We start from the raw sequence: 24,537 nt of genomic DNA, 5'->3' as shown, positions 1-24,537 counted from the left end.
AGCTCCGCCCATCTCTCTGCATTACCTGGTTGAATTTATGACTTCAGAGATTCTTTAACAAACAAAGTATGTCAAGGAGCAACTGGACCAGAACCACCGGCAGGAGGTCCGGATGAACTGGAACAATGATGACCCATACTGTGAAGCAAACACGACGGAGGCCTTCTCTGTGGACAGAACCAGAACCGGTGGCCCAGTAGAACCTCTTGAGTTGATGATCAAACATGATTGTGTACCAGAGGAAGCATTTGTCTGAACCCATTATCCAGTTGGGAAGCTCTGGAACCTGGGATGGTGATTCTGGGTACCAAACACACACACAGAGACAGTCCTGACGGCTTCAGACGTCGTGACGACTGACCGAACGAAAAGCAATGCTCTTCAGCATCGGCCCGTCATCCGACCATCCTGCTGCAGCGGGAGGAGTCCCAGTATCCGAAAGAGGGTCCTACACAGGGTCCAGATGGTCCTACAGAGAGTCCCAGTGTCCAACACAGGGTCCATATGGTCATATAGAGGGTCCTCATGTCCTACAGAGGGTCCACAGGGTGCTAACCCAACAAAGACACAAATGTCTCTGTACCTTTAAATTCAAGGTACTCCAGGTGAAACAAAAACCAGAGAAGGAAAGTTCCTGGTGTCAAGTCTGCTGGCTCAGGACCTGAACGTTCATCTAGCATCCGCTGACATCAGGACAGAAATGTGTGGTGATGGACATCGTCCCGAGGCAGGGACAGAACTTTTACCAACATGCAAAGAAGCTGGACGGGTTATTGAAAGACAAAAGATCCAGGAAACAAAGGTGGCAAGGAATGAAGGGGGGCAGAAGGACTGCTCCGAGTCCACGAGGAGGGACAGAAAAACTTAAAAGCGCAAGCGAGGCTTCAGCGACTACAAAAACTGACAGCTGCAGAGTTTTTAATGGGTCTGGCTGGTACCAAGAACTACAGAAACGTCCCGAGTTTATCTGCTGGAGTCCACCAGACCAGAACGTCAACAGGTTCTAATGACCTACAGACCCATCAGGGATCCAGATCCTGAGGACCTACAGACCCATCAGGGGTCCAGATCCTGAGGACCTACAGATCCATCAGGGGTTCAGATCCTGAGGACCTACAGATCCATCAGGGGTCCAGATCCTGAGGACCTATAGACCCAACAGGGGTCCAGATCCTGAAGATCTACAAATCCATCAGGGGTCCAGATCCTGAGGACCTACAGATCCATCAGGGGTCCAGATCCTGAGGACAAACAGAATCCAGCCTAGGCACTAGGTAGAACCCCACCAGAGAAAGTCCGGACAGGATTTGGCTCGGTGGGTCTGTACAGGAACTTCCTGTTGACGGCTGGAAGGTGGCGATCTGGCACTGGCGTCAAATGTCAGGGTCAAGTCTTCAGGCTGAGAGGGGGCGGAGCTAACCAAGCCAGACTACTGTCTGAGTGCGAGCAGTGAATCTCCAGTCATCTTTAAATTTAACTATCGCGTGGCTAGTCCCGCCCCTCCCTCTGGCTCCACCCCTAGCTAATGGTGGACCTCGTTGGCGATCAGACTGTCCTCCCCTGACTGGAAATCCGCCTCGTTGATGCTGGTCCCTCCATTTAGCATCTCCTCGTCCTGCGACGAGCCCCGGTCCTCCTCGCTGCTGGCGCCACCCGGCTCATCTGAGTTCGGGTCCTGGAGCACCTGGGCGATGTACATCTGCTGCTGCTGCGCCTGCTGCTGCTGCAGCTGGACACACAGAACCACCACTGGGTCAAATGGACTGAAACCATTCAGGAACCAAGACCGGCAACTGGAGAAGCTTCGAGCGACATAACTCACCTGAGATTTAGAGGTCGGGGAGGACGAAGGTCGAGCAGGGCGTCCATTCTTCATAGCATCTGCTTCATTGTCCTTCGTGTCAATCTGTGATGGAGACAGTTAAAGTGAGACAAGAGGACCAGAACAGGATCCACAGACTGCTCGAGTAGAACTCGCCTTGTAGTTGTGGGCGCTCAGGTACTTAAAGTGTCCGAAGCAAACGTGGGACAGGCAGACCACGATGGTGACAATCAGAACCACCAGGGTAAACATGGAGGTCGGAGTCTCGAAGCCTGGAGGAAATTAGCATTACTAACAAGTTATTAACCAATAATTAACAAGTCATTACCAAGTTATTAGTCAGCAATTATCCAATTAACCAGCTATTATCCAGATATTAACAAGTTAAACCAATTATTATCAAGTTAATAACCAAAAATCAACTAGTTATTATCCAATTATTAACAATAATTATCCAGTTATTAGCCAGCAATTATCCAGTTATTAACCAATAACTAACCAGTTATTAACCAATTGTTATAGTTATTAACCAAAAATCTATTAATTATCCAGTTATTAAACAAAAGTTATCAAGTAATTAACCAGCAATTATCCAGTTATTTATCAATAATTAACAAGTTACTAGCCAGTTATTATCTGGTTATTAGCCAGTTATTAACCAGTGACACAGGACAAATCCTGACTTCAGCTAAACTTAAAGCTTCAAGGAGATTTTTCTACTATGTTCAGTGGGGCTGAAAAGTTTAAATATTGGACACTAACCCATCACCTGTGTGCAGCTCTGAGTGGACCAGCTGATCCAAACAGACCAGGGTTTGTGCTGTCCAGTAGGGGGTGCTGCTCACCTGTTCGTACGGTGGAGAAGAAGAGGAGCCAGAAGAGGCAGAGGATGGGCGCAGCGACCACCTGAGTGACAGCTCCTGAGTGGATCTTCTTGTCCAGTTTGGAGGGCAGGTAAGCGTAGTACATGTTATATCTGTCCACCAGGTGTTTCAGCAGCATGTACATGAGACCTGTGGAGGACAGGTGAGCTGAGTACACCTGCACAGGAAGCTCAGAAGGAATCGTACCGTGTGCGAGACTGACCGAAGGGGACGATGATGGGGCAGGTGATGCTGTAGGCCATCACCACCGTGAAGACGTTCATTATCCAGGCGTACGCCGCTCCGAACTGGAACTCGTAGGCCTGATGCTGCAGAGACCACACAGGTAGAGTCAGAGACCTTTCAGGACATTTGATCCTGCCCCCTTCCTCCCGGTCAGCGGCTGGACTCACCCTCTTCACATTCCTGCGGTCTGCAGCGGAGCGAGCCAGACAGAGCCGGATCATGTACATGAGCAGACCGGGGATCCTCAGTAGGTCCATTGCGTTACCGATGAAGGCTGATGCGATGACATAGTTGACAAAGAATGCTCCATTATCTGGCAGGAAGACGCACCTGAAGAAAACATGTTTTATTAATGAATCCCACATAAACTTAAACATTGACCCATTTCTGACTTCTTCTCATGCTCCGTGATGAAGAGCCAAGGCTGTCCAGTCCAGATCCAACTGGACCACAGAGAACCTCAAAAACAGTCCAACTCTGAGCCTCTTACAAAGCTGTGAAATCTGCAGCGCACACCTGGAACACCTGAAGCCTTTCACCAGATGATGAGGCGACGGGACCAAGGGTCAGGGGTTCTTAAACTTTTTGGGTTAAGGGACCCCCTCATAACCCTCATGTTTATTAATTTTTTTTCAATTTGTCTCTTTAATGCGATGGAAATTTGTGTAACATAAATACTTAAGACCTGTTCTTTAATAGCGTTAATACAATTTTTAGACTTTTAAACACGGGGTACTTTTCATTCAAAACAAACTTAACACAATTTTTAATTTCAATTTCCAAAAATTACAGTTGAAAAAAATAACAATAACACCATTTTTATTTTCATAGCTTTTTGTTGATCACAAAAAAGTTAAATCATCATCTGGACAGATTCTTCTGGCCATTTTGGCCAAGTTGTCCTCAGGCAGGGTCAGTGATTAGCAAGCGGCCGTCAGGCCTATAACAACTGTTGTGCACTGAAGATCGATTGTTTAGACTGACTGTCCCCTTTTTGCAGGTTTAAAGCCAGTTTCAGGGAATTCCACAGTAAGCTGGGGCTTGAATCACGTCACTAAGGTGGTTTATACGATAGATCTTGTTGGCAGACCTCAGACTGACGAAGTCCTTCGGATGAAAGACGGAACGTTTCTTTCAAGAACAATCTGTCCAGATGACACGATTCAACTTTTTTTTGTGATTTATTTACCTGGATGATTGAGCTTACATACGTTCTTCCTTTTTGTTAAATTATTGTTGTCTGTACTTTGCATGTTGTCTGTCTAAAACAGGTCTCTTGAAAATGAGTCCTGGTGTCTCAATGAGACGAACCTGCATAAATAAAGGTTGAATAAAATCAAATAAAAATGAGATAAAAATAAAGAACTTACTCAAATCTGATTTTAGCATCAGCCAGGAACTTCTTGTCAAACAGCCAGCGGAAGAACACGTCCAAACTGAAGGGAGAGACGAATGAGTGAGACAAGGACAGACTCTGTGGACGGTCTCTGTGGACCAACTCATACCTGCTGAGTCCAAGGGATGGCAGCAGCAGAACCATGAAGATCAAGAAGGTGTAACACTTGTGCATCGTGGTCCTGTTCTCTCCGGACCTGCAGGAACAAATGTTCTGATCACACCTCGACCCATTTTAAATCCAGCTGGACTTCAGCTGGTCCCTGACTTTGGTTTCTGATGGAAGACCCTTTGACTGGACTCAGGTTTGGCTAAAATCTGATTTGATCAGGTTCTGACCGAGCTCACTGAAACAGAACTGAGGAAGACGAGGCAGCGGTACCTGGTCCAGTGGGCCTCAAAGAAAGCAGAGTAGTAGACGATGGTGGGGAGCAGAGCAGAGAAGGCCCAGAGCAGCAGGGTGGGGAAGAACTGAGTGACGATGGGGTTCTGTAAATAAACAAACAAAGAAACAAATGAGTCGGAGAGAACAGCCCAGCAGAACAGGGTGAAGCAACACATGGCAACTGAAGCTGAGGCTCCTCACGTTCAGATACTCCACAGGCTTGGTGACGTTGAACTTGTCCATGGTGGAGATGATGATGGCGGGCGTGGTGAGGAAGAAGAGCAGGAGGAAGAGAATGCAATTGATGATGAAGCAGCGGATCCACCAGGAGATCCCACCCAGTGATAAGTTCTCCCTGCAGGATGTTAATGATAAATCAGTCCATTCATTCAGAGCAGGCATGGTCTGAGGTGGGCGGGGCTTATTTACGTACCAGCGGACGTTCTGCGGGTCGGGCGCATATGAAACGCTCCAGTTGTAAACATGAAGGACTTCGCTGAACTGGGAGGAGCAAGGCTCCAGCTGACACCGACAACCCTGGACCTGACAAGCGTTAAAGTCCTTCAAGATGCTGTGAGAAGAGAGGGCGGAGTCAGAGAGGACAGATGTTAGAGGGCGGAGTCAGAGAGGACATATGTTAGGGTGCAGAGCCAGAAAGGACTGATTTTAGAGGGTGGAGCCAGGGAGGACAAATTTTGAAGGGCATGGTCAAAGAGGACAGCTGGCGGGGGCAAAGCCAGAGAGGACAGATATTAGGGGGCGGAGTCAGAGTGGACAAATGTTGGGGGCGGAGTCAGAGATGACAGAAGTTAGGGGGCAAAGCCAGAAGACAGAAGTTAGGGGGCAAAGCCAGAGGACAGATGTTAAGGGGCAGAGTCAGAGTGGACAGATTTTAGGGAGCAGATACATAGAACTGTTAGGGGCGGAGCCAGATAAGACATGAAAAATGCTCATCTGACACAAGGGCAGCAGGAGAGCCAACTCTGGACGTTCCTTTAGCTTTGTGTCCTTATGGGAAAAATCAACTAATTTAATTAATTTAAATTATTTATTTTTTTTATATTTTTTCCACAATAAGTTTTAGATCTATGTCAGCCTGAAATACATATATCAAATTTAAATCCATCCGGACGGACGGATGGATTGATTGATTCACAGCCTCCTTCATTGGTTTTAGCGCTTTGCAGAAGCTGCAGCCCTGGTACACTTCCATCTACCCTTCAGACGACAGTACGGAACGTAATTTCGCTGTGCAATGACAGTAAAGCTGATTCTGATTCTTATTTTGTTTTTCTTTCATTTTAGATGTTTTTTATTATTATACGTTTCATGGTCTCCTGTTTTTTGTACTTTGTGCAGCACTTTGGCCAATGACAGTTGTTTTTAAATGTGATTTATAAATAAGTGATTTGATTTGAAAAGGAAGTGGGGATCTTTTAGGGGCGGGGCTTACATGGCGGTCATGGCCTCGTTCTGGAAGGTGACAAAGGCCATGCCCAGCGGTTTGGTGTGGACCTTCTCCTTCTCCTTCCTGTACTCCTCTTTCAGTTTGGCCTCCATCTTTGTGTAGTAGCTGACCGCCTCCTCCTGCAGGACAAACAAAAACATGCCCACATTCAGGAAGAGTTTCTGCAGACAGGAAGCTTCAGTTGTTTTACAGGAAGTTGGATTTATTTCTCTGAAACGCAAAGACAAGATGAGCGTCACCTCCTCGCAGCCGGTGATGGCGCAGCAGCATAGGTGTCCGCAGGGTTTGGGGTTGATCATGGTGGGAATGTGTTCCTTCGCCATCAGGTCCGTGAAGAACTTCTTACTGCGCTCCGTCTTCTTCCTGTCAACAGAAACACACACAGACATTAAAACCAGTCCAGAAGTGCTGGTTGGCATGGAGTCAGGAAGAAGGGTCATGATTCAGGACAGTATCCCAGCATGCATCAGGCCCAACTCACCTCTCAGCATTCAGAGCCATCAGTTTGGCTACATTATAGCAGATCTGAGCCTCCAGCACAGTGCAGTTCTCATACGCCTGCCTACAGACAGAACAAAAGAGGAGCAGGTAAACTGACCAGCTGTTCAGAACCAAAACCAGTCCACAGAGTCAACAACGACCAGGGAACTTACTCAAAGTGCTGCTTGATCTGACTCTCCTCAGCATACCTAGAAATGCCATTAATGAATAAAGTGCGTTTCACCTGCAAGGCAAAAAACTGAGATTAATGAACAACCCCAGAATATGGGTTAGAAATGTGTACTGGACCTATGAGCCTACCAGGTCGTCCTCCTTGTAGTGCATCTTAGACGTGTGTCTCCTCATGCTGTAGACAGTCAGCAGCAGATACATAAAGGCGAATGTCGTGTGGAGCCACAGCAGGTTGGTTCTGAAAAAGAAAACCACTTCAGTTCTGTTCAGATCACAGCTGAGACCGGTTCAGGTTAACACAAGTTAATGTGAGTCTAGGCTAACAAACCCTTAGTTTAGCTTTTATTTTAAGAAGACTCAGCTTCCTTCATGAGGACAATGGTGGGACTGAGAAGATCCGACTTGTTTTCTTTCTACCACTGGTTGAGGTCAACAGCACCCAAACACTAAACACAGTGGTAGTAAAGTGCTGCTGTCCCCTCCTCAGCTGCCTGATGGTTTGCCAGAATCTCCTTGGAGCCGACTGAGAGTCTCTACCTAAGGGCTCACGAACTCCTCCCTCATCCGAGCTTTCACCTCAGCAACAGCCAAGGCTGTGGTCTGCTTGGCCCTCTGGTACTCCTCAGCTGCCTCTGGAGTCCCACCAGCCAACAAGGCCCGATAGGACTCCTCCTTCAGCTTGACAGTCTCCCTAACTCAGGGTGTCTACCACCAAGTTTGAGGATGGTCACCGCGAGAAGCACCGACAAGCTTGCAGCCACAGCTCAAGGTAGCTACCTCAACGACTGAGGGACAGACCATGGACCACTTGGACTCGATGTCCCCCGCCTCAGCTGAGATGCAGTTAAAGCTCTCCCAGAGGTGTGACATAAAGATCTTTCCAATGGGTTCTTCTGCCAGGCGTTCCCAGCAAACCCTCACTACACGTTTGGGTCTTCCAGGTCTGTCTGGCATCTTCCCCCCAATCTGACCCAACTCACTACCAGGTGGTAATCAGTTGACAGCTTAGCTTGTCTCTTCACCCAAGTGTCCAAAAGAAAAGGCTGCAAATCAGACGACACAACTACAAAGTCCATCATCGATCTAAGACCTAGGGCATCCTGGTGCCAAGTGCACTTATGGACACCCTTATGTTCGAGCATGGTGTTAGTGATGGAAAAACTACGACTAGCACAGAAGTCCAACAACAGAACACTGCTCGGGTTCAGAGAGGCCGTTCCTCCCAATCACACCACTCTAGGTCACACGGTCATTACCCACGTGGGTATTGAAGTCCCCCTGCAGAATAAAGAAGTCCCCAGCTGGAGCACCTTCCAGCACCCCGGCTAAAGACTCCAAGAAGGCCGAATACTCTGAACTGCTGTTTGGCGCATAGGCACAAACAACCATCGGAGCACTTACCTCACCCAAAGGCGCAGGGAAGTTACCCTCTCATCTACCGGGGAAAACTCCAATGCACAGGCACCAAGTCGGGGGGCTAAAAGTAAACCCACACCAGCTCTGCGCCTCTCACCGTGGGCAACTCCAGAGTGGAATAAAGTCCAGCTCTTCTCCAGGAGATTGGTTCTGGAGCCCATGCTGTGTGTCGAGCCCAACTATAGCTACCCTCAACCTCAAACAAAGGAGCCTCTCTGTCTTCATAGGGTGTCACGAAGGGCAGGTTGAAGAGCAGTTTATTTAGTGACCTCATGTCCCTCACTGACAAGTCAGTTTTTATCTTTAACAATGAGTTGTTCTGAGCCTTCAGGCTCATCTACCAACAACCACAGGACTTGTTAAATAAATTTACACAAATTAAAGCAACAACGCAGAAGGTTCTGCTGGAAATGTGTTCCTGAACACAGCTGTGTTCTGCTGAAACGGACTGAGACTTACCCAGATTTCAGGTTGGCTATCGTGGTGCGACCGAAGCTGTAGGCGTTGTTTTCTGCAAGAAATTAGAGAAACGTGTCAGGACACACAGAACCAGTCCGGCTGCTGTCGGTTCATAAAGTAAATCAGCTCTCGTTGGTCAACTTTCTGTTGGACCTAAAGTTGGACTGATGTTCACCTACAAGATGCACAGATTGGATCAGATCAGGTTCAACTCACCAGAACCGGGTTTCTACATCCAGTAGCAGCAGCTCAGACCACATTTCTACTGACCACAGAGACAACTTCAACTGACCGAACCAAACTGAGTTCAGGTCCAGCTAAAACCACATCAGACACCAGCCACAGGCCTACCAGAGTACAGAGCTCCTACAACCCTGCCACCACCTTTACCTTCTTTGGAAGGAGGTCCAGGAGCTCCTTGGCTCAGGAATGCGTCTTTACTGATAATTCGGACTAAAACCAATCAGACACAGAAGACCGTGAGAGGAATCCTGCAGACTAGAGTCCATCTGCAGGTCTCACCTGGACCTCAGCTGCAGCTCTTACCCAGCAAGTCTCCTGAGAAGTTCACGGGCAGGATGATGCCGACAGACAGAACGCCAACGACAACTAGCAGACCGATGATGTGTCGCTGGAAGGACAGGTAGTGCACGGCGTCCTCGCCACATTTCTCCCGGATCTCCTCGTCCCTGCAGCAGGAAATCAGAGGGTCAGAGCTGTGAAATCACAAGCTCACAGACGTTAACAAGGTTTTCTGAAGAGCTCACGCTCTGAAAAAACAGCAGGCGTCTTCAGCTGTTAGTGAATGGAACAAAGAGGTGAAATAGTTGTGAAAATGATACTCACTTTATTCTGAAAATGGCCGTAAGCCACGAACAGAAGCCCTGAAAGAAGAACAGGAAGTTGTTAAAAACTCTGATCCAGACATGAAGGAGTTAAACATGACAGGAGTGCCATGGGTCAGTCTCAGTGCAGCTGGCAGAGCGTGCATGTGTAGGACATCACATGCATGCTGTGTCACCTGCTGAAGGTGGGGCTTTTAAAATCAATCCGTTGAAACAAAAGGAGAATCAGAACCATACAATTAAACACCAGAAATTCAAAGGAGGGAAAAAGTTCAAATTGTAGTTCAGTCTGTGCCAACAGGGGGCGCCAAAACTGAGATTACCATAGAGTCCTGTCAACCATTTGAGGGCACTCTGGTCACGTGATCTCAAAGAGTCCATAAACCACTAGAAAGCACTCTGGTCACGTGACCTCGTAGAGCTAAAAAAACACTAGAGGGAGCTCTGGTCACGTGACCTTGTAGAGTCCTATGAACCACTAGAGGGAGCTCTGGTCACGTGACCTTGTAACGTCCGGTAAACCGAGGGAGCTTTGGTTATGTGACCTCTTGAGTCCGGTAAGCCACTAGAGGGAGCTCTGGTCACGTGACCTCGTAGAGTCCTGTAAACCACTAGCTGGTGATCTGGTCACATGACCTCGTAGAGTCCTATGAACCACTAGAGGGCGCTCTGGTCACATGACCTCATTGAGTCCTATGAACCACTAGAGGGCACTCTGATTATTTATTTTATCTATCGATCCCTAAAGCACACACCTTATTTGGTCATTCATCATTTCAGTTTTCTGCTGCTAATGACTGGAACCGTCTATAACAAACTTACTTCTTTTGTCCCATCTGCATTGTTTAAAAGCTCCATGAAAGCATCACTTGATGACAGCTGAGCATGCTTTTAGCTATTTCCTCCTCAATCTCTGTCGTTACTCTTTTGTACCATGAAACCTGTCCCAGCTCCGTTATCGATTCACATGGTCTGTTCCCTCAGAGGTCAAACACCCAAACTCTCATTGACTTCCATCATATTTGAGCTCTGAATCTTCTCAGGACATGAAAGCTCTTTATAACTCATCATACATCCTCCATAAAACACTGGGTTTTCTACATTAACTAGCATGCTTTTCTTCCTGCCCTGTCTCCATCAAGGCCGTCCCCACAGATCTTTCATGTCACTGATCAGATCTCTGATCTCCAGGAGGATTCAGTCAAAGGCAGGAACCAGGTTTAAGGCCAGAAAATCTCATTGAAATGTGAAAGTTTGGTTCTGACTGAGTTCTAATTCTCAAGCTGCTCAGATGTCTCTGTAGGAGACAGGATGTGAGGAGGAGGAGGGAGAAGAGTGATGAAGACGTCCTTACGTTGTCTCTCTGTTCTAAGTCCACTGAGCTGGACACTGAGGTGAGGCGTTCATAGCGGTCGGGAGTCTCTGAATGCATCGCAGAGGCAACGCTGTGGACACAAACAGGAAGCAGTCAGTTAGCTGTTAGCATCTAGCCACTCTGACTTTTGACCCCTGCATTTGATAGGTGGTTGGACAGCAGTGGAGACACCGGTCACAGAGGGAGCTAACAGGAAGTGAAATACAACACAAATCAGACAGTCCCAAAAGCTTCAGGCTCCAAACCTTCTCTGGTTTTGGTACCTCCTCATGAATCTGGACCAGGAACAACATGCTAACAAAACCTGAGGAAAACTGAGGAGCTTCTTAGATTTAACTCAATGTGAGATTGATTCTTTCTGTGTTTTAATTGAAGGACAGCACGTAAAGTCTTCAAACAGGAAATGTCCCTTTAAAATGAGCGTTGGGATCAAAGTTCTAGCTGATTAAATTTTATCAATAATTTAAAGTTCTGGCTCCAAGAACGCTGCTGGTTTCATGTGGAGTTAGCGGAACTAGCTGGTTATCTGGTTCTATACCACGTCACAGGGCTCACCACGCTGAGCTATGGACACAAACAGCTGATTACCTTTTCACCGGCTCATAGTTATCTCTGTCACGTCTTCGGCTGAGTTAAACATGGAGAGAAGCGTTAGCATCCGTTAGCTGCTACCGCTAACACGCTGGGAGGCATGGTGCATGGGGAGGGGGTTAGTGCCACAACCAACAAGTTAAAAAGCTTAAATGTGATGAGTCATCAAAGACAACCCTACAAACGTTCAAACACAAAAGCACTGATAGGTTGTTAATGCACCAATCAGAGAGCAGCATCCTGTTAACAAAAACAGAAGAAGACGAAGGTGTTACTGAACAAACCAAACATACTATTCGTGCTCCTCCATGTCTCTGAAACGCTTCTTCAGTCTTCAGGAAGAAAAACAGAAAAAAAACATTTAAGATTACCGAGGAAGAAAAGATGAAAACCTGCAGAGGAAGACAGAGGAGGTGAAGAAAGAGGAAGACGACATTCAGTCCAGTTTACTTTGATCACACCATGTTTGTCTTGAAATCTGCTTGTTACAAAGTATGAAGTCCAACAAGGACAGGTTCTCCTGAATTCTATCAAACAGTTAAGGTTTCAAAAAGTTTAGAGTCCACCAGTTCTCCAAATATACTGCTATTAGCTGAGGCTAATGAAAACAGAGCTAAGGCTAAAGAAACTTGAGCTACGACTAAAAAACTGAGCAAAGGCTAAATTACCCTGTATAAACATGAACTATGGCTAAAGAAACTTGAGCTAAATGGGAAAACTGAGCTAAGGCTAAAGAAATTTGAGTTACGGCTAAAAAACTGAGCTAAGGCTAAATTAACCCGTGTAATGACTATATAAACATAAGGTTAAAAAACTTGAGCTAAATTGAAAAAAAAAAAAAAAAACTGAGCTAAGGCTAAAAAAAACTTGAGCTACGACAAAAAAAAAAAAAAAAAAACTGATCTAAGGCTAAATTAACCTGTGCATAGGCTATATAAACATGAACTAATGCTAAAGAAACTTGAGCTAAAGCTAAAAAACTAAGCTATGATCAAAAAACAGAGCTAAAGCTAAAAAAAATTAGCTAAGGCTAAATTAAACTGTGCAAAGGCTACATAAACATGAACTAAGGCTAAAGAAACCTGAGCTAAAGCTAAAAAACTGAGCTACGGCCAAAAAAACTGAGCTAAAGCTAAAAACTGAGCTAAGTCTAAAGAAACCTGAGCTAAAGCTAAAAAACTGAGCTACGGCCAAAAAACTGAGCTAAAGCTAAAAAACTGAGCTACGGTCAAAAAACTGAGCTAAAGCTAAAAACTGAGCTAAGTCTAAAGAAACAAATTCCAGTGAATCTGACAAAACTGCTGACTTAACAATCTGACTCTGTTCTCTGTGGCACCAAACGGTTGCGTACCTGTCTGCATCCGTGACCAGCGCCAGGCGGCCATAATCCCACGCTACTTTCCTCAGGATGGAGAAGACGAACAGCAGCACCTGAAGAAGAAGAAGTTGTTTTCTGTTTAACTGTGAGGAAAAATATAACTGCTGAGTCTGTCGAGTTTTAATCACTGAAACAAAAATAAAGTCTCTCTCAGCTTCAAACAGAAGCTGATTTTTCCAACAGTCAGTGAACATCTCAGCAAAACAAAAAGATGCAGGAAGTGATAAACATGGGGAAAAAAGTACAAATAAATCAATAAAAAGACTGCAACAAAACTAACAAAGTTAAGTCAGGTCCTCTGAATAGATTCTACTTATTTCAAAGAAGAATCTATTCAGATGACCCGACTTAACCTTGTTAGTTTTAGCTACCTGAATTATTGAGCGGCATCATGACGAACTGTAACAAAACGTTATTAAAAACAGAACCGTAGTGCATGCTGGGTGTTAGATAATAAAAACAGAACAGCAGTGCATGTTGGGTGTTAGATAATAAAAACAGATCTGCAGTTAAGGTTTGGTGTTAATAAAAACAGAACTGGAGTGCATGCTGGGTGTTAATAAAAACAGAACTGCAGTGCATGCTGGGTGTTAGATAATAAAAACAGAACAGCAGTGCATGTTGGGTGTTAGATAATAAAAACAGATCTGCAGTGAAGGTTTGGTGTTAATAAAAACAGAACTGCAGTGCATGCTGGGTGTTAATAAAAACAGAACTGCAGTGCATGTTGGGTTTTAGATAATAAAAACAGACCTGCAGTGAAGGTTTGGTGTTAATTAATAAAAACAGAACAGCAGTGCATGCTGGGTGTTAATAAAAACAGAACTGCAGTGCATGTTGGGTGTTAGATAACAAAACAGATCTGCAGTGAAAGTTTGGTGTTAATTAATAAAAACAGAACACAGTGCATGTTGGGTGTTAAGTTAATAAAAACAGAATCGCAGTGCATGTTGGGTGTGGCGTGCTGGCGCGGACTCACCAGGAAACACATGAAGTCGAGAGCGAGCACAGTGGGCACGCCTCCGAACGGCAGCCCCTGCAGCACTGTGCTCCGGATCCGAGCAGAGTAACAGTAGGCTTTGGACTCATTGTTGGCAGAACAGTTGTCCTGACCGCTGCAGGCCTGGAAGCTACTGAACATCGCCATGGTAACGGTGAGCGCTCTGAGCATGCTCACTGCCGCATCCTCACCAAGAATCTGCAGAAGAAGAAGTTGGATGAATTCTCTAGGGAAGTGATGAGAACAACTGGAAACATTCAGAACTCAAATGTTGCTGAACTGAACAAGACTGGGACTGTTAGGACCAAGAGAGTCAACGCAGTGTTTCCCCAACCATTATACAGGTGGGGTGCCCCACCTCGTCAACAGAACTGAGCACCCCGCCTACCAAACTGAACTTGCCCTTCCCACCCCCACCCGGCACGGACATATCACTAAGCTAGTGGTGCAGAATACAGGCTCTCTAGCTAAAAAGCCAAAGGCAGCACTCGCATTGCCTCTTCCCTCATGTTGACTGCCCCCCACCCCAGCTCAAAAACTGTTAGTACAAGCTGCGCTCAGACATGTCTCTCCCCCCCCCCCATCAGCAAAAATCATAGAAGAGATGAGCACCCCGCCATGGCAAGCTAACTGGGGAAACACTGCAATGTTCAGAACCTTTGGACTCGGAACATTAGGGCTTGGGAGGGTTACGTCTTTAGTCGTCAGAACTGAAATCATTCGGATTCGGATTGTTGGTACTCGGATCACTGGACAAGGATTGTGGAAAGCCGCCTTACTGATCGAGTGAGACTAATCTATTCTGGATCCATCAGAACTTGGCTGTGTGGAACGCGTCCTGTCAACTTTGTGCTCGTTAGGACTGAGCTCGTTAAATTTGAGCTGATTGAGACTTATGTCAGACGATTATTTTATGGTTAAAAACTGTCAATTGTTGTTCCCTGTCAATTCTAAAACATAATTAAAATATGTTTTATTTTACAGATAATTCAGAACGAGCAGCTGGTAAATGTTCTTTAACCTCTTGGTGTGACTGGCTGCTGGAGGTGACCTTTGACCCCTCCTACGGGTGAAGGTGTCTGATCAGGATCACCATTGCTACCATCTGGACTACATTTCCCGGCTTGCCCTGAGCTGATCCCATCCCGTTACCACGACAACAGCTCCTGACCCAGTTTTCCCGCCTCGTCAGCCACAGTGACGGCATTGTGCCTGATGATGTCACAGGACAGACGGCAAGAAGACGACCAGACAGGAGGTGTCTTGTTTCCATGGATACGATCTGAGTTTCAGGACCTGATCTAACCGATCTGGACTTCACATACTGAACAGAACAAAAACACCTGACAGGTTCCACCGAGTCGTTAATTATTCAACAGAACCAAAAACCTGGTTCCAGTCCTGCTGCTTCCACAGGACCTCAAAGTTCCAGCCAAGATCAGGAACTGCTGGTTAACTGATCCTCATCAGGAGGTTCTGCTGCTTTGGACCATCCAGGTGTGCGTTAACACAACACCAAGGTCGAAAGACATCAGCAATGACCTCAGAGAAGCTGCTGTTGCTGTCTGTCAATCTGTTCGGGGTCAAAGGTCATGTAGAGAAAGATTCTTCACAAGAGAAGACCATTTCATACAGCTGATTCACCCTGAAGGTCAGACCATGCATTGAATATGGGCCTCAGTCAGCAGGTCAAAGGTCATGGCCTTTCCTCTCTAAAAATAACATGACAGCTCAATTTAGGTTCATCTGAAGGAACCACAACAGTTCTCGACCAGAACCAGACCAGAGGACAGGTGTGTACCCAGAATGCACTGTAGCAAACAGCTCCTCCCAGCTGTCAGCACAGTGGTGGACGCTGATGGTTTGGGCTCCTGTCAGTCACTGAGTGGACCAGAACTCCTCTGCAGACCAAACAGTTCTGGAGTCCAATAGCTGAAGCTTGGACCAAACTGGGTCCAAGAGGGCCATGATTCAGAACACAGCAGCTGATTTACAGAACGGGTCAGAAAGAACAGAACCAAGGTCCAGTCAAAGTCCAGAACCTGAACCTGACTGAGATCCTGCAGTGGACCTTCAGACAGCTGAACAGAACCCTCATCTTTCCATCACTGAGTGGACCAGAAGTTCTCCAGAACCAGGAGAGAAACGAAGTCCTACAAGAACAACTGAGATTCTGCAGCTGAAGGAGGTTCTGGATCAGAACCAGTTCTGTTTAGTGAAAAAAGACCTGGTGACAACAGTTGTTTTTATTGACTTCAGGTCAGATTTCAATCATTTTAGAACCTGATGAAGACTCGATCCGGTTTATTAGGTTCAAGAACCTTGGATGTGAAAGAGATGGACTTGGATTCTCAGGATCGAGTGGTTCTGGACCTACTCCAAGTCTCATAGACAGGTTGTTCAGATCCGTTTGTCCGTTGCTCAGCTGCTGCTGCTGCTGCTGCTTCCATCCATAGTTCATGTTCTGCGTTAGAACCACCTACAGTCCTGATCCAAACTCCTGATCCGGCTCCTACCAACAATCCAGATGGTTCTGTGATCTGTTAAGTGATTCTGGACCAATGGTTCTTTGGACCTTCTCTCAGTTTCAGTTCTCCTTCCAGAACATTTTCACAGAAACATTAGTTTTTTTTAATTGTTTCTAACATATATAAAATGTTCTGAGGTTCTGAAGAACTTTGGGTTCAGCAGAACCAGAAGTGAGTCCAGATGCGCCTCAGATGTCAAGATACAGGACACAGAGCTTGGTTCTGTTTGGATCCCTGCGGGTACAGTCAGAGCCTTACTGCAGACGGTTCTTGATCAGAACTCTGGTCCGGTTGGGTTTGTGGAGTAAAATTTAGTTCTGACTCTGACTAAAGGTGAATCACATTGCTGACCCACTTCCTTCCTGTCACCAGAACGGAGGTTCTGGTGACAGGAGGTTAGGAGCAGTTAGACAGCAGCTCTCGTTGAGCGGTGGTTCTGGAGCGGCCCGTTTGGCTGCAGCTCAGATATGAGCAGCGTCAGATGAGTCATGCTGCCGTGTCGCCATGGTAACAGAGACGGAGGCGGGGCTCTGAGCAGCGCTGAATCAGAGCAAATTCCAAATCGGATCTTTCACTGAAACAAGCCGGACCAGCACTCCTACAGGCGGCAGAACCCAGTACTGACCTAAGGAGGACAAACCAGAATGATCCACCTGAGACCCTGAGCCCGACAGAACCTCAAGACCATAAGGATATATTTAGTCTCGGTCCTGCTCAGTCATGGTCCTGAATTCTGAACCCATCCTGGTCCTGGAGTCTGACCCCATCTCAGTCCTGGTGTCTGACCCAGTCCCAGTCCTGGTATCTGACTCAGTCCTGGTTCTGGTGTCTGACACAGTCCCAGTCCTGGTATCTGACTCAGTCCCGGTCCTGCTGTCTGACCCTGGACTCAGTCCTGGTCCTGGTGTCGGACCCAGTCCCAGTTCTGGTGTCTGACCCAGTCCCAGTCCTGGTGTCTGACCCAGTCCCAGTCCTGGTATCTGACCCAGTCCCAGTCCTGGTATCTGACTCAGTCCTGGTTCTGGTATCTGACTCAGTCCTGGTTCTGGTGTCTGACCCAGGCCCAGTCCTGGTATCTGACTCAGTCCTGGTTCTGGTGTCTGACCCAGTCCCAGTCCTGGTATCTGACACAGTCCAGGTCCTGGTGTCTGACACAGTCGCATTCCTGGTATCTGACTCAGTCCCGGTCCTGCTGTCTGACCCTGGACTCGGTCCTGGTCCTGGTGTCTGACCCAGACCCAGTCCTGGTGTCTGACCCAGTCCCGGTTCTGGTATCTGACCCAGTCCCAGTCCTGGTATCTGACACAGTCCAGGTCCTGGTGTCTGACTCAGTCCCGGTCCTAGACTCAGTCCTGGTACAGGTGTCTGACCCTGTCCCAGCCCTGGACTCAGTCCCGGTCCTGGAGTCTGACTCAGTCTCGGTCCTGGAGTCAGTCCCGGTCCTGGTGTCTGACCCAGTCCTGACATCTCATGCAATCTGGGACCACAAACTGCAGGTTCTAGAGGACCACTGGATCATCTGTGGATGTTCCTATTGGCTCAGAGAGCTGTCAATCAAAAGCTGAAGCTGTTGACTTAATGTTTCTATGGAAACCAGAGAAATTAACAAAAACCTAGACCAGCGGGTCATCAGGAGGTTTTACACATGACTTTGGTTCTGACTGGACCAACTGAGGTCTCTGAATTAGCTCAACCAGAACAATCTAAGATTTTCTACAGTTTGGTAAACACTTGAACACAACAGCTGGTGAGACGTTCAGGCGCTGAAAAGAGATCCAGGATCATTCTGGATCTGACCTGGACCTGATGAACCTGAGGTCTGGTCTGGTTCTGTCACTGTGGTTTCCAAAGCCTCTGCCATTGATGAGCGGCTCCACTCGGCTCTGTGACCCGTTTCCCCACTCTGTAGGCGGGATCACAACAGGTCATCGTTCGACACTCCGTCTGTTCTGGTCCTTAATGGTTCAATAATCGGACTTGACTTCAGTTAGTTTACTCGGCGCCGCTCATCGCTCCGGGTGTAGCCATGCTGCCGTCATCTCTGATGTCTTTCATGGGCTCATTTCTTCTGGCGCCGTCCATCAACAGGAAGAGTTCTGATGTAGTTTGCGGGTCATCCAGTGATGTAGCTCTGCTGGCCAATCAGCGGCTGCTGTCTGCTTATGTCAGAACCAGCCCCTCGGAGCAGCCCTTGGAACCACAGTGGTCCTATAAACCGGGCCTGGGGTGGTACTGGCAGTGGGCGGGCCCTTAACTGGTCCGGTGTGGGGCAGAGCCCATGAAAGTTGAGTCTGCAGCAAAGCACCACAACAGAACCTGGATTTGGACAAGTGAACTGGGTTTAGTACTTTGTGTGACACCAGGAGGCGGAGTTAAAGAACAGCTGGGCCTCTGGGTCACATGACAGGCATGTTCCTGCAGCTGCCTGATAACAGAAGGTTCTGATCTGCTGCAGCTGATTGTCTCAACAGGAACCTCTTCAGAACATTCTGACCCCATCCAAGAACACCCAGAACATCTGATGGACTCAGAAACCTTCGTCATAAAACACCAGGCCAACAGAGGCCCTTCCACAGGAGAAAACCTCCACCAGAACCAGAACCAGGCTCAGGATGGGCCTTCTACCCGCTGGCTGTGGTTCCGTCACTCACGTCCAACTAAAATCGACTCTTTCGAGAAGGAACTGAAGTTCTGACCCATGTTCTGTCTCGTGTTAAAATCCTGATTTTGTCCGTCAGCTGGTTCTGGATCGGTTCTTTGGGTTCTCTGACCCGGTTCTGTTTTCCTGCCGGTTCAGTCGTCTAGTCTGCGCAGATCTGCTGCACCTGCAGCCGGGCCCGAACCTCCCTCCGTCACAAAGCTGCAGAAACAACCCGTACAGAGCGCGCACTCAGCGTGCGTGAGGGCCGCACTCCACAGACAGACGCACGGGCCTGCGCGTGCGCTGCGCACACATTATATAAGCCCCTCCCCCCCGGCCCTGATGGATGCTTACCGGCTGAAGCTGCGCTGTCAGGCCGCCGGAGAGGCTCCAGCAGCGGCCTGCAGCCGCGGACCGACCCGCTAAGCGCGTCACAGAAGGCCGCAGAATAAAGCCGGTAATCAGTGGTTAGAACAGAGCCGGTACCTGATCATCCGAACCGCCGCCTCCTCTTCGCAGCTCAGTCCGACGGAGAATAACTCAGGGATAAATCCTCACAAATCCAGCGAGCTGCCGCAGCGCCGCCATCCCAGAGAAAAGCCGCTTCGAGCCGCCAAGACCTCAAACCTCCACCGGGGGACGCTGCTCCTCCACCGGCAGCGCAGTCCGCTGCAAGTCGCTACTCCTCCGCCCAGTGACCGAGGTAAAATGGAGGTGGTCTCCCCTGAAAAAGAAGGGGGGGGCAGCTGTCACCAGCAGGGGGCGACAACAGCTGACCTTCAGCTGCTGACGTTCACCAAACTGAGAAACTACACTAAATTCACCGAAGAAGAAGAAAATCATCTCAAATATCTTATTACTGTACTGCAAAAATTATGTCAAATATAAAAAAAATAAAAACTATGACATGAAAAGAGATCTAATGTTCCAACATAGGTTTAACAGGGACAAAACCGGAAATCAAGAACTTCACAATAAAATACTTCCGGTTAATTTCGGATACAAAAATAAAATTTGTCATTTACAAACTCACTGAATAAATAAAGGTATATATTTAAATAAAAATAACAAATTTGTAAAGAATTTGTCTGACAGACAGCTCACCCAGATGGAGACAGAGATCGTTGCCAGGGGACTGAACTTTGCAGATGAGCCAAGAAGAATTCCTCTGGTGGAGATGATGGAGATGACCACAGCCACGGAATCAGCCATCGGCAACAAAAAAATTACAGTGTTTGAAGCAGAACAACTCAGGATCAAAGTTTCAACCTGCCTCAGCAATGCCAAACCTCAGGAGAGGGATGCACTCACCACTCTCACTTTGCTAGAGTAACCCAGAGAAGCCTCAAAATGTTGTTGCTGTTGTTGTTTGTATGCAGGTTAACACAAGGTCAACAATGCAATGAAATGTTCAGGATGAGAAAAACTGTTTCAACTCGTAAAACAAACAAAAAAACAAACAAAACAAATCTAAAGCATGCAAGAATACAAAAGTATCAAAAAGTGAAAAAGAAATACAATATTTACAAGGTCCAAAATAAATATAGTACATGACAGCATGGTAGAATATAACGGTGCAAGTATGAATTATGAATAAATATTTTACAGGTAGTAATATCAGCTTAAATGCACATGATATATAATGCACATAACTAACATACTACACAGATTGTGTGTCGGGTTATTGCACAGGTAGTGAGTAACACTGAGATGAACTGAATTATATTGGTAAGGTAGTGACAAACATGATACAGCCACATAGTGGTGAGGATTCTGGTGTTCATACCAAACTTCCTTAATCTTCTTAGGAAGTAGAGTAAAAAAGGTGATAATCCGAAAGCGATAATAAAGTAAAAGGTGATAATCCAGTAGCAGTGGACGTGTGAGAGTTATGAGCATACTCCACCCAGGGTAAGTGCTGTCACCAAAATGAAGGGTTATTGTTAATGATGCATCCGAGGGTGGTCTCCATCCTGGTTGCACCTCTGTGACTGGCCATTGGACTGGGGATGAATCAGAATCAGAATAAACTTTATTATCACTGTACCGAAATACAGTGAGATTGTGTTTGTAGAGTCGTCTGAAAGATAGTCGGAGTGCACGTTGCTGCTGCTCCTTGAGCGCACGGCCACTTATCCTTTTTCAGAATACTTTTTAGAAAGAAAAAGGGAAAAGGCCATGAGGATAGGAAAGTGGTATTACAAAAAAGATCTCTTCACATCTTGTCCTTATTAGGACACGATTTGAGACATCACAAAACTCTACAAGCAAGCACATTTATAAACACATTACAGAAGCATTTGATGGCAAGACGGTGAGATTTGTCCATGAAGCACTTCCAGATAGTCTATAGTCCTATTAAAATGTTTGTGTCAGCCGGTACGGCTCTGATAAGCCTTCACAGAAGTTCTCGGGTTGGGGGGGGTGGGGGGGTGTTTGCGATGAACATAGTTTTTCTTAGTTTACACATATCCCAGGAGAAATTTGATAAGTCAGCCTGCTTCGAGGCCAACCGAGGGAGTCAGATTCAGATAACCCACAAATGTTGATTTTCTCAGGCAGACTGTTTTTTTCTTGTCAGCTTTGAGTCCTGCTGGTACTTTCGATCCAAAATGGCCAGATTTGTGGGCATTCCACTGGTCCGTGCTTATGAACCCTCTCCAAGGTCGTTCCCAACATGCTGGCGAGTCCCAGAAGCCACAGGTGGCCTGCGATTCTCACAAATCGCTTCCATCTTACAGTTTAGCTTGTAAATCAGCTGATTTTGAGTACTCGAAGCACGAACCAAACCTTCACACAGACTCGGCAGTTTTGCCATGGCTGAAACTGCTGCCGCCGACTTCTTCAATAGCTGATAACATCAAGTAGGTATCTCTGCAGCCAAATTCTGAAGGCGTATCTGGGCGGTCATATCTGATTGGACTATAAGAAAATGGGCGTATCTGGGCGATCATATCTGATTGGACTATATGAAAATAGGCGTGTCTGGCCGGCCACATCTGATTGGACAATAGAAAAATGGGCGTGTCTGGACGGCCATATTTGATTGGACGATAGAAAAATAGGCGTGTCTGGCCGGCCACATCTGATTGGACGATAGAAAAAAAGGCTGAACGATAAAATGCCGTAACCACAGACACATTATGTCTAAAAACAAGGTGCTATTGGCAGATTGTGTTAACCACAGGCATATTATGTCTATGGTGTTATCCGGTTCGACATTAGCGGCGTCTCAGGTTCAACACTGGCGGCGTCTCGGTTCGACATTGCTCCAGTATACTGCCGCCGCGTCTCCATAACTTCTTTTTTCGACTCTCTTAACACCAAACTTCCGGTTACATTTCAAAATAAGAGCAACATAACTGGGTAGTGGGGAGAGCTAAATGTTAGGGTTTTTTTTAATACCTAGCCATAACATTAAAAAAACAAATTCCATTTTGGTTGTTGAAAAATGTGAACAAAGTTACAATCGATTCATAAAGAAAGAAAAATATTAATGATACTTAAACTGGCCTTGGGACAAAGAATGTTTCCTTTAACTTCACATTGTCTTGTTCAACCTGCAGTCACTACAGAAGAGTGATTGTCAGGTTCTGTCAGATTTCTGCACCTGGAGCAGGTATTCTGTTTACTGGTTAACTTCCTCAGCTGTCTCACTATTTAAAGGTCAACCCTACTCCATGTTTCAGTAGAAAACCAGCACATTTAGGAGTCAGTACATAACCAGACTTTTGGCCCTCACACCTGTACCCAGTTGCTCATGCTGCATGATGAGATCAGATTTATCCATATTTTAGAAATTACATTTAGCTTAGTCGACAAAACAATACAAATGAAGACCGTCTTAAAAAACCTCTTGGTTTTGCAGTAAGCAGCCTGATTTCAAACTGACATCTTGGCCAAAGGTAAAATAAAAATCTTTGTGTTCTCAGAAAAGTTGTTTCAGGACCTCCAATAAACTTATGTACACATCAAAGCACACAAGACAGATTCAGGAATTCTCTTTGTTTTCCAGATTTCACATTTGTTATTACCTTAAAACATACTCAGACAACATTTGATGCATCATTGAATTTTTTTTTATTGTGTTTATTGGGACATCCATTTTTAGAAGTCATCGTAGCATCTGTTGGAAACACAGAACATAGTACAGTTAGGGTGTTGCTAGTTGTTACTTAATCCTGGATTGGATTTTAAAGTTAATTTTGATATTTTTTTCACAAGAAAAAAAAAGTTGATTTCCTAAAGTTTAACTATAAATGAAGGAATTTGTGCATTCAGGTAATTGAAAATTAAGTAATTTCTCTAACATCCAACCCATTTTAGCCACTGAGCCATACCAAACACCCATAATCTATTCTTGAATGAATTATTGACTATTATTGACAAATTACAGACTTTTTATTGAATAAGTTATTACTCATTATTGAGTAATGAAAGTCAACATCAGATGTTGGTCAACATTGTTGGGCAACATCTTGGGGTCTTCTAGAGTCAGTCTGAAGTGAGAGAGGTCCCTGACATGGCAGAAAGACATAGATATAATTAACAGCTTTTATTTATTTATTTTTCAGCTAATAACTTTTATTCATTTATTTTTTTTCATATTTTTCAGTTATACACAGCTTTTAAATATTTATTTTTCAAGTATTAAGAACTTTTATTTTCAGCTTTTATTTTGAAAAGGAGCCGAGTGGAGGCTCACTTTACCTCAGTGCGTTACGACAACAACGAGAGAACGGTCGAAACTATCGTGACCTACAATAAACGTACTTCAATAAAATGCATAAGTGAAAACATAACATACTTTATAAGTACAATAAACCATATTTCTTTGTCAAATATCGCAAAGAAACGTTACCTCATCAATGACTCGTGACTTTGAGGGTTACCCACAGCCAATCAGTGTTCGCCGCCGACAAACGCCTATTAAATACTGTTAGCCAATCAGTGTTCGCCGCCCATAAACGCCTATTCGCCAGAAACGCCCACTTTTGGTCTGCAGAGAACCCCTTCTCGATAACATAGGAATCTGCCGATGTCAAAAAGCAGAAACCCTGCTATCATGGTTCCAATTATATAAACATCTTCGAAATCCTCCTGATAATACGGAAAGGCTCATCAGCTCCCAAACTCCCCACAGATCCATGACGTATCCTGCTGCGTGTGACTCAGCGGGGCATGAGGGTTCTCCAGGACCCTGTCAGTTTGTTGAAAAGATTTTGTCAGTTGCTTTGAAAGTCCAGTTGACCAGATCCATAACAGGAGTTTTAGTTTCAGAAAATGTGTAAAATAGGAGCTCCGATACACAGAGAGGAAAAAAAAAAGCAGGTGGACAGGAGAGCAGGAAGAGGAGGAAAATCCATCCGCCTTGCACGAGAGCGAGTAACGGTAACTGGAGGTGAGACTGGTTTAAGCTCCCAGAGCTTGGCACGAGGCTTTCCATGCCTAAG

At 46.1% G+C, this 24,537-nt stretch overlaps 1 protein-coding gene across 1 annotated transcript; it reads right to left on the bottom strand.

The window, feature by feature from the left end:
* Positions 1–1,359: 1,359 nt before the first annotated feature.
* Positions 1,360–19,804, bottom strand: LOC119422748 (CSC1-like protein 2). Its single transcript, XM_037690141.1, has 24 exons — positions 19,571–19,804; positions 13,895–14,113; positions 12,889–12,968; positions 11,831–11,869; positions 10,926–11,016; positions 9,573–9,610; positions 9,273–9,415; positions 8,727–8,778; positions 6,981–7,089; positions 6,833–6,903; positions 6,661–6,741; positions 6,419–6,542; positions 6,165–6,298; positions 5,145–5,282; positions 4,913–5,066; positions 4,709–4,815; positions 4,437–4,523; positions 4,302–4,367; positions 3,099–3,261; positions 2,909–3,014; positions 2,668–2,835; positions 1,979–2,094; positions 1,823–1,906; positions 1,360–1,729 (listed from the first exon to the last, which is right to left on the bottom strand). The coding sequence occupies exons 2-24, from the start codon at positions 14,084–14,086 to the stop codon at positions 1,523–1,525; spliced, it is 2,550 nt and encodes an 849-aa protein (XP_037546069.1). The 5' UTR covers positions 14,087–14,113; positions 19,571–19,804; the 3' UTR covers positions 1,360–1,522.
* Positions 19,805–24,537: the final 4,733 nt, after the last annotated feature.

This window comes from Nematolebias whitei, chromosome 16 (assembly GCF_014905685.2).
Source record: "Nematolebias whitei isolate Nwh7 chromosome 16, NemWhi1, whole genome shotgun sequence".
NCBI classification, from domain to species: Eukaryota; Metazoa; Chordata; class Actinopteri; order Cyprinodontiformes; family Rivulidae; genus Nematolebias; species Nematolebias whitei.
This window is presented reverse-complemented; position numbering and strand designations above follow the sequence as displayed.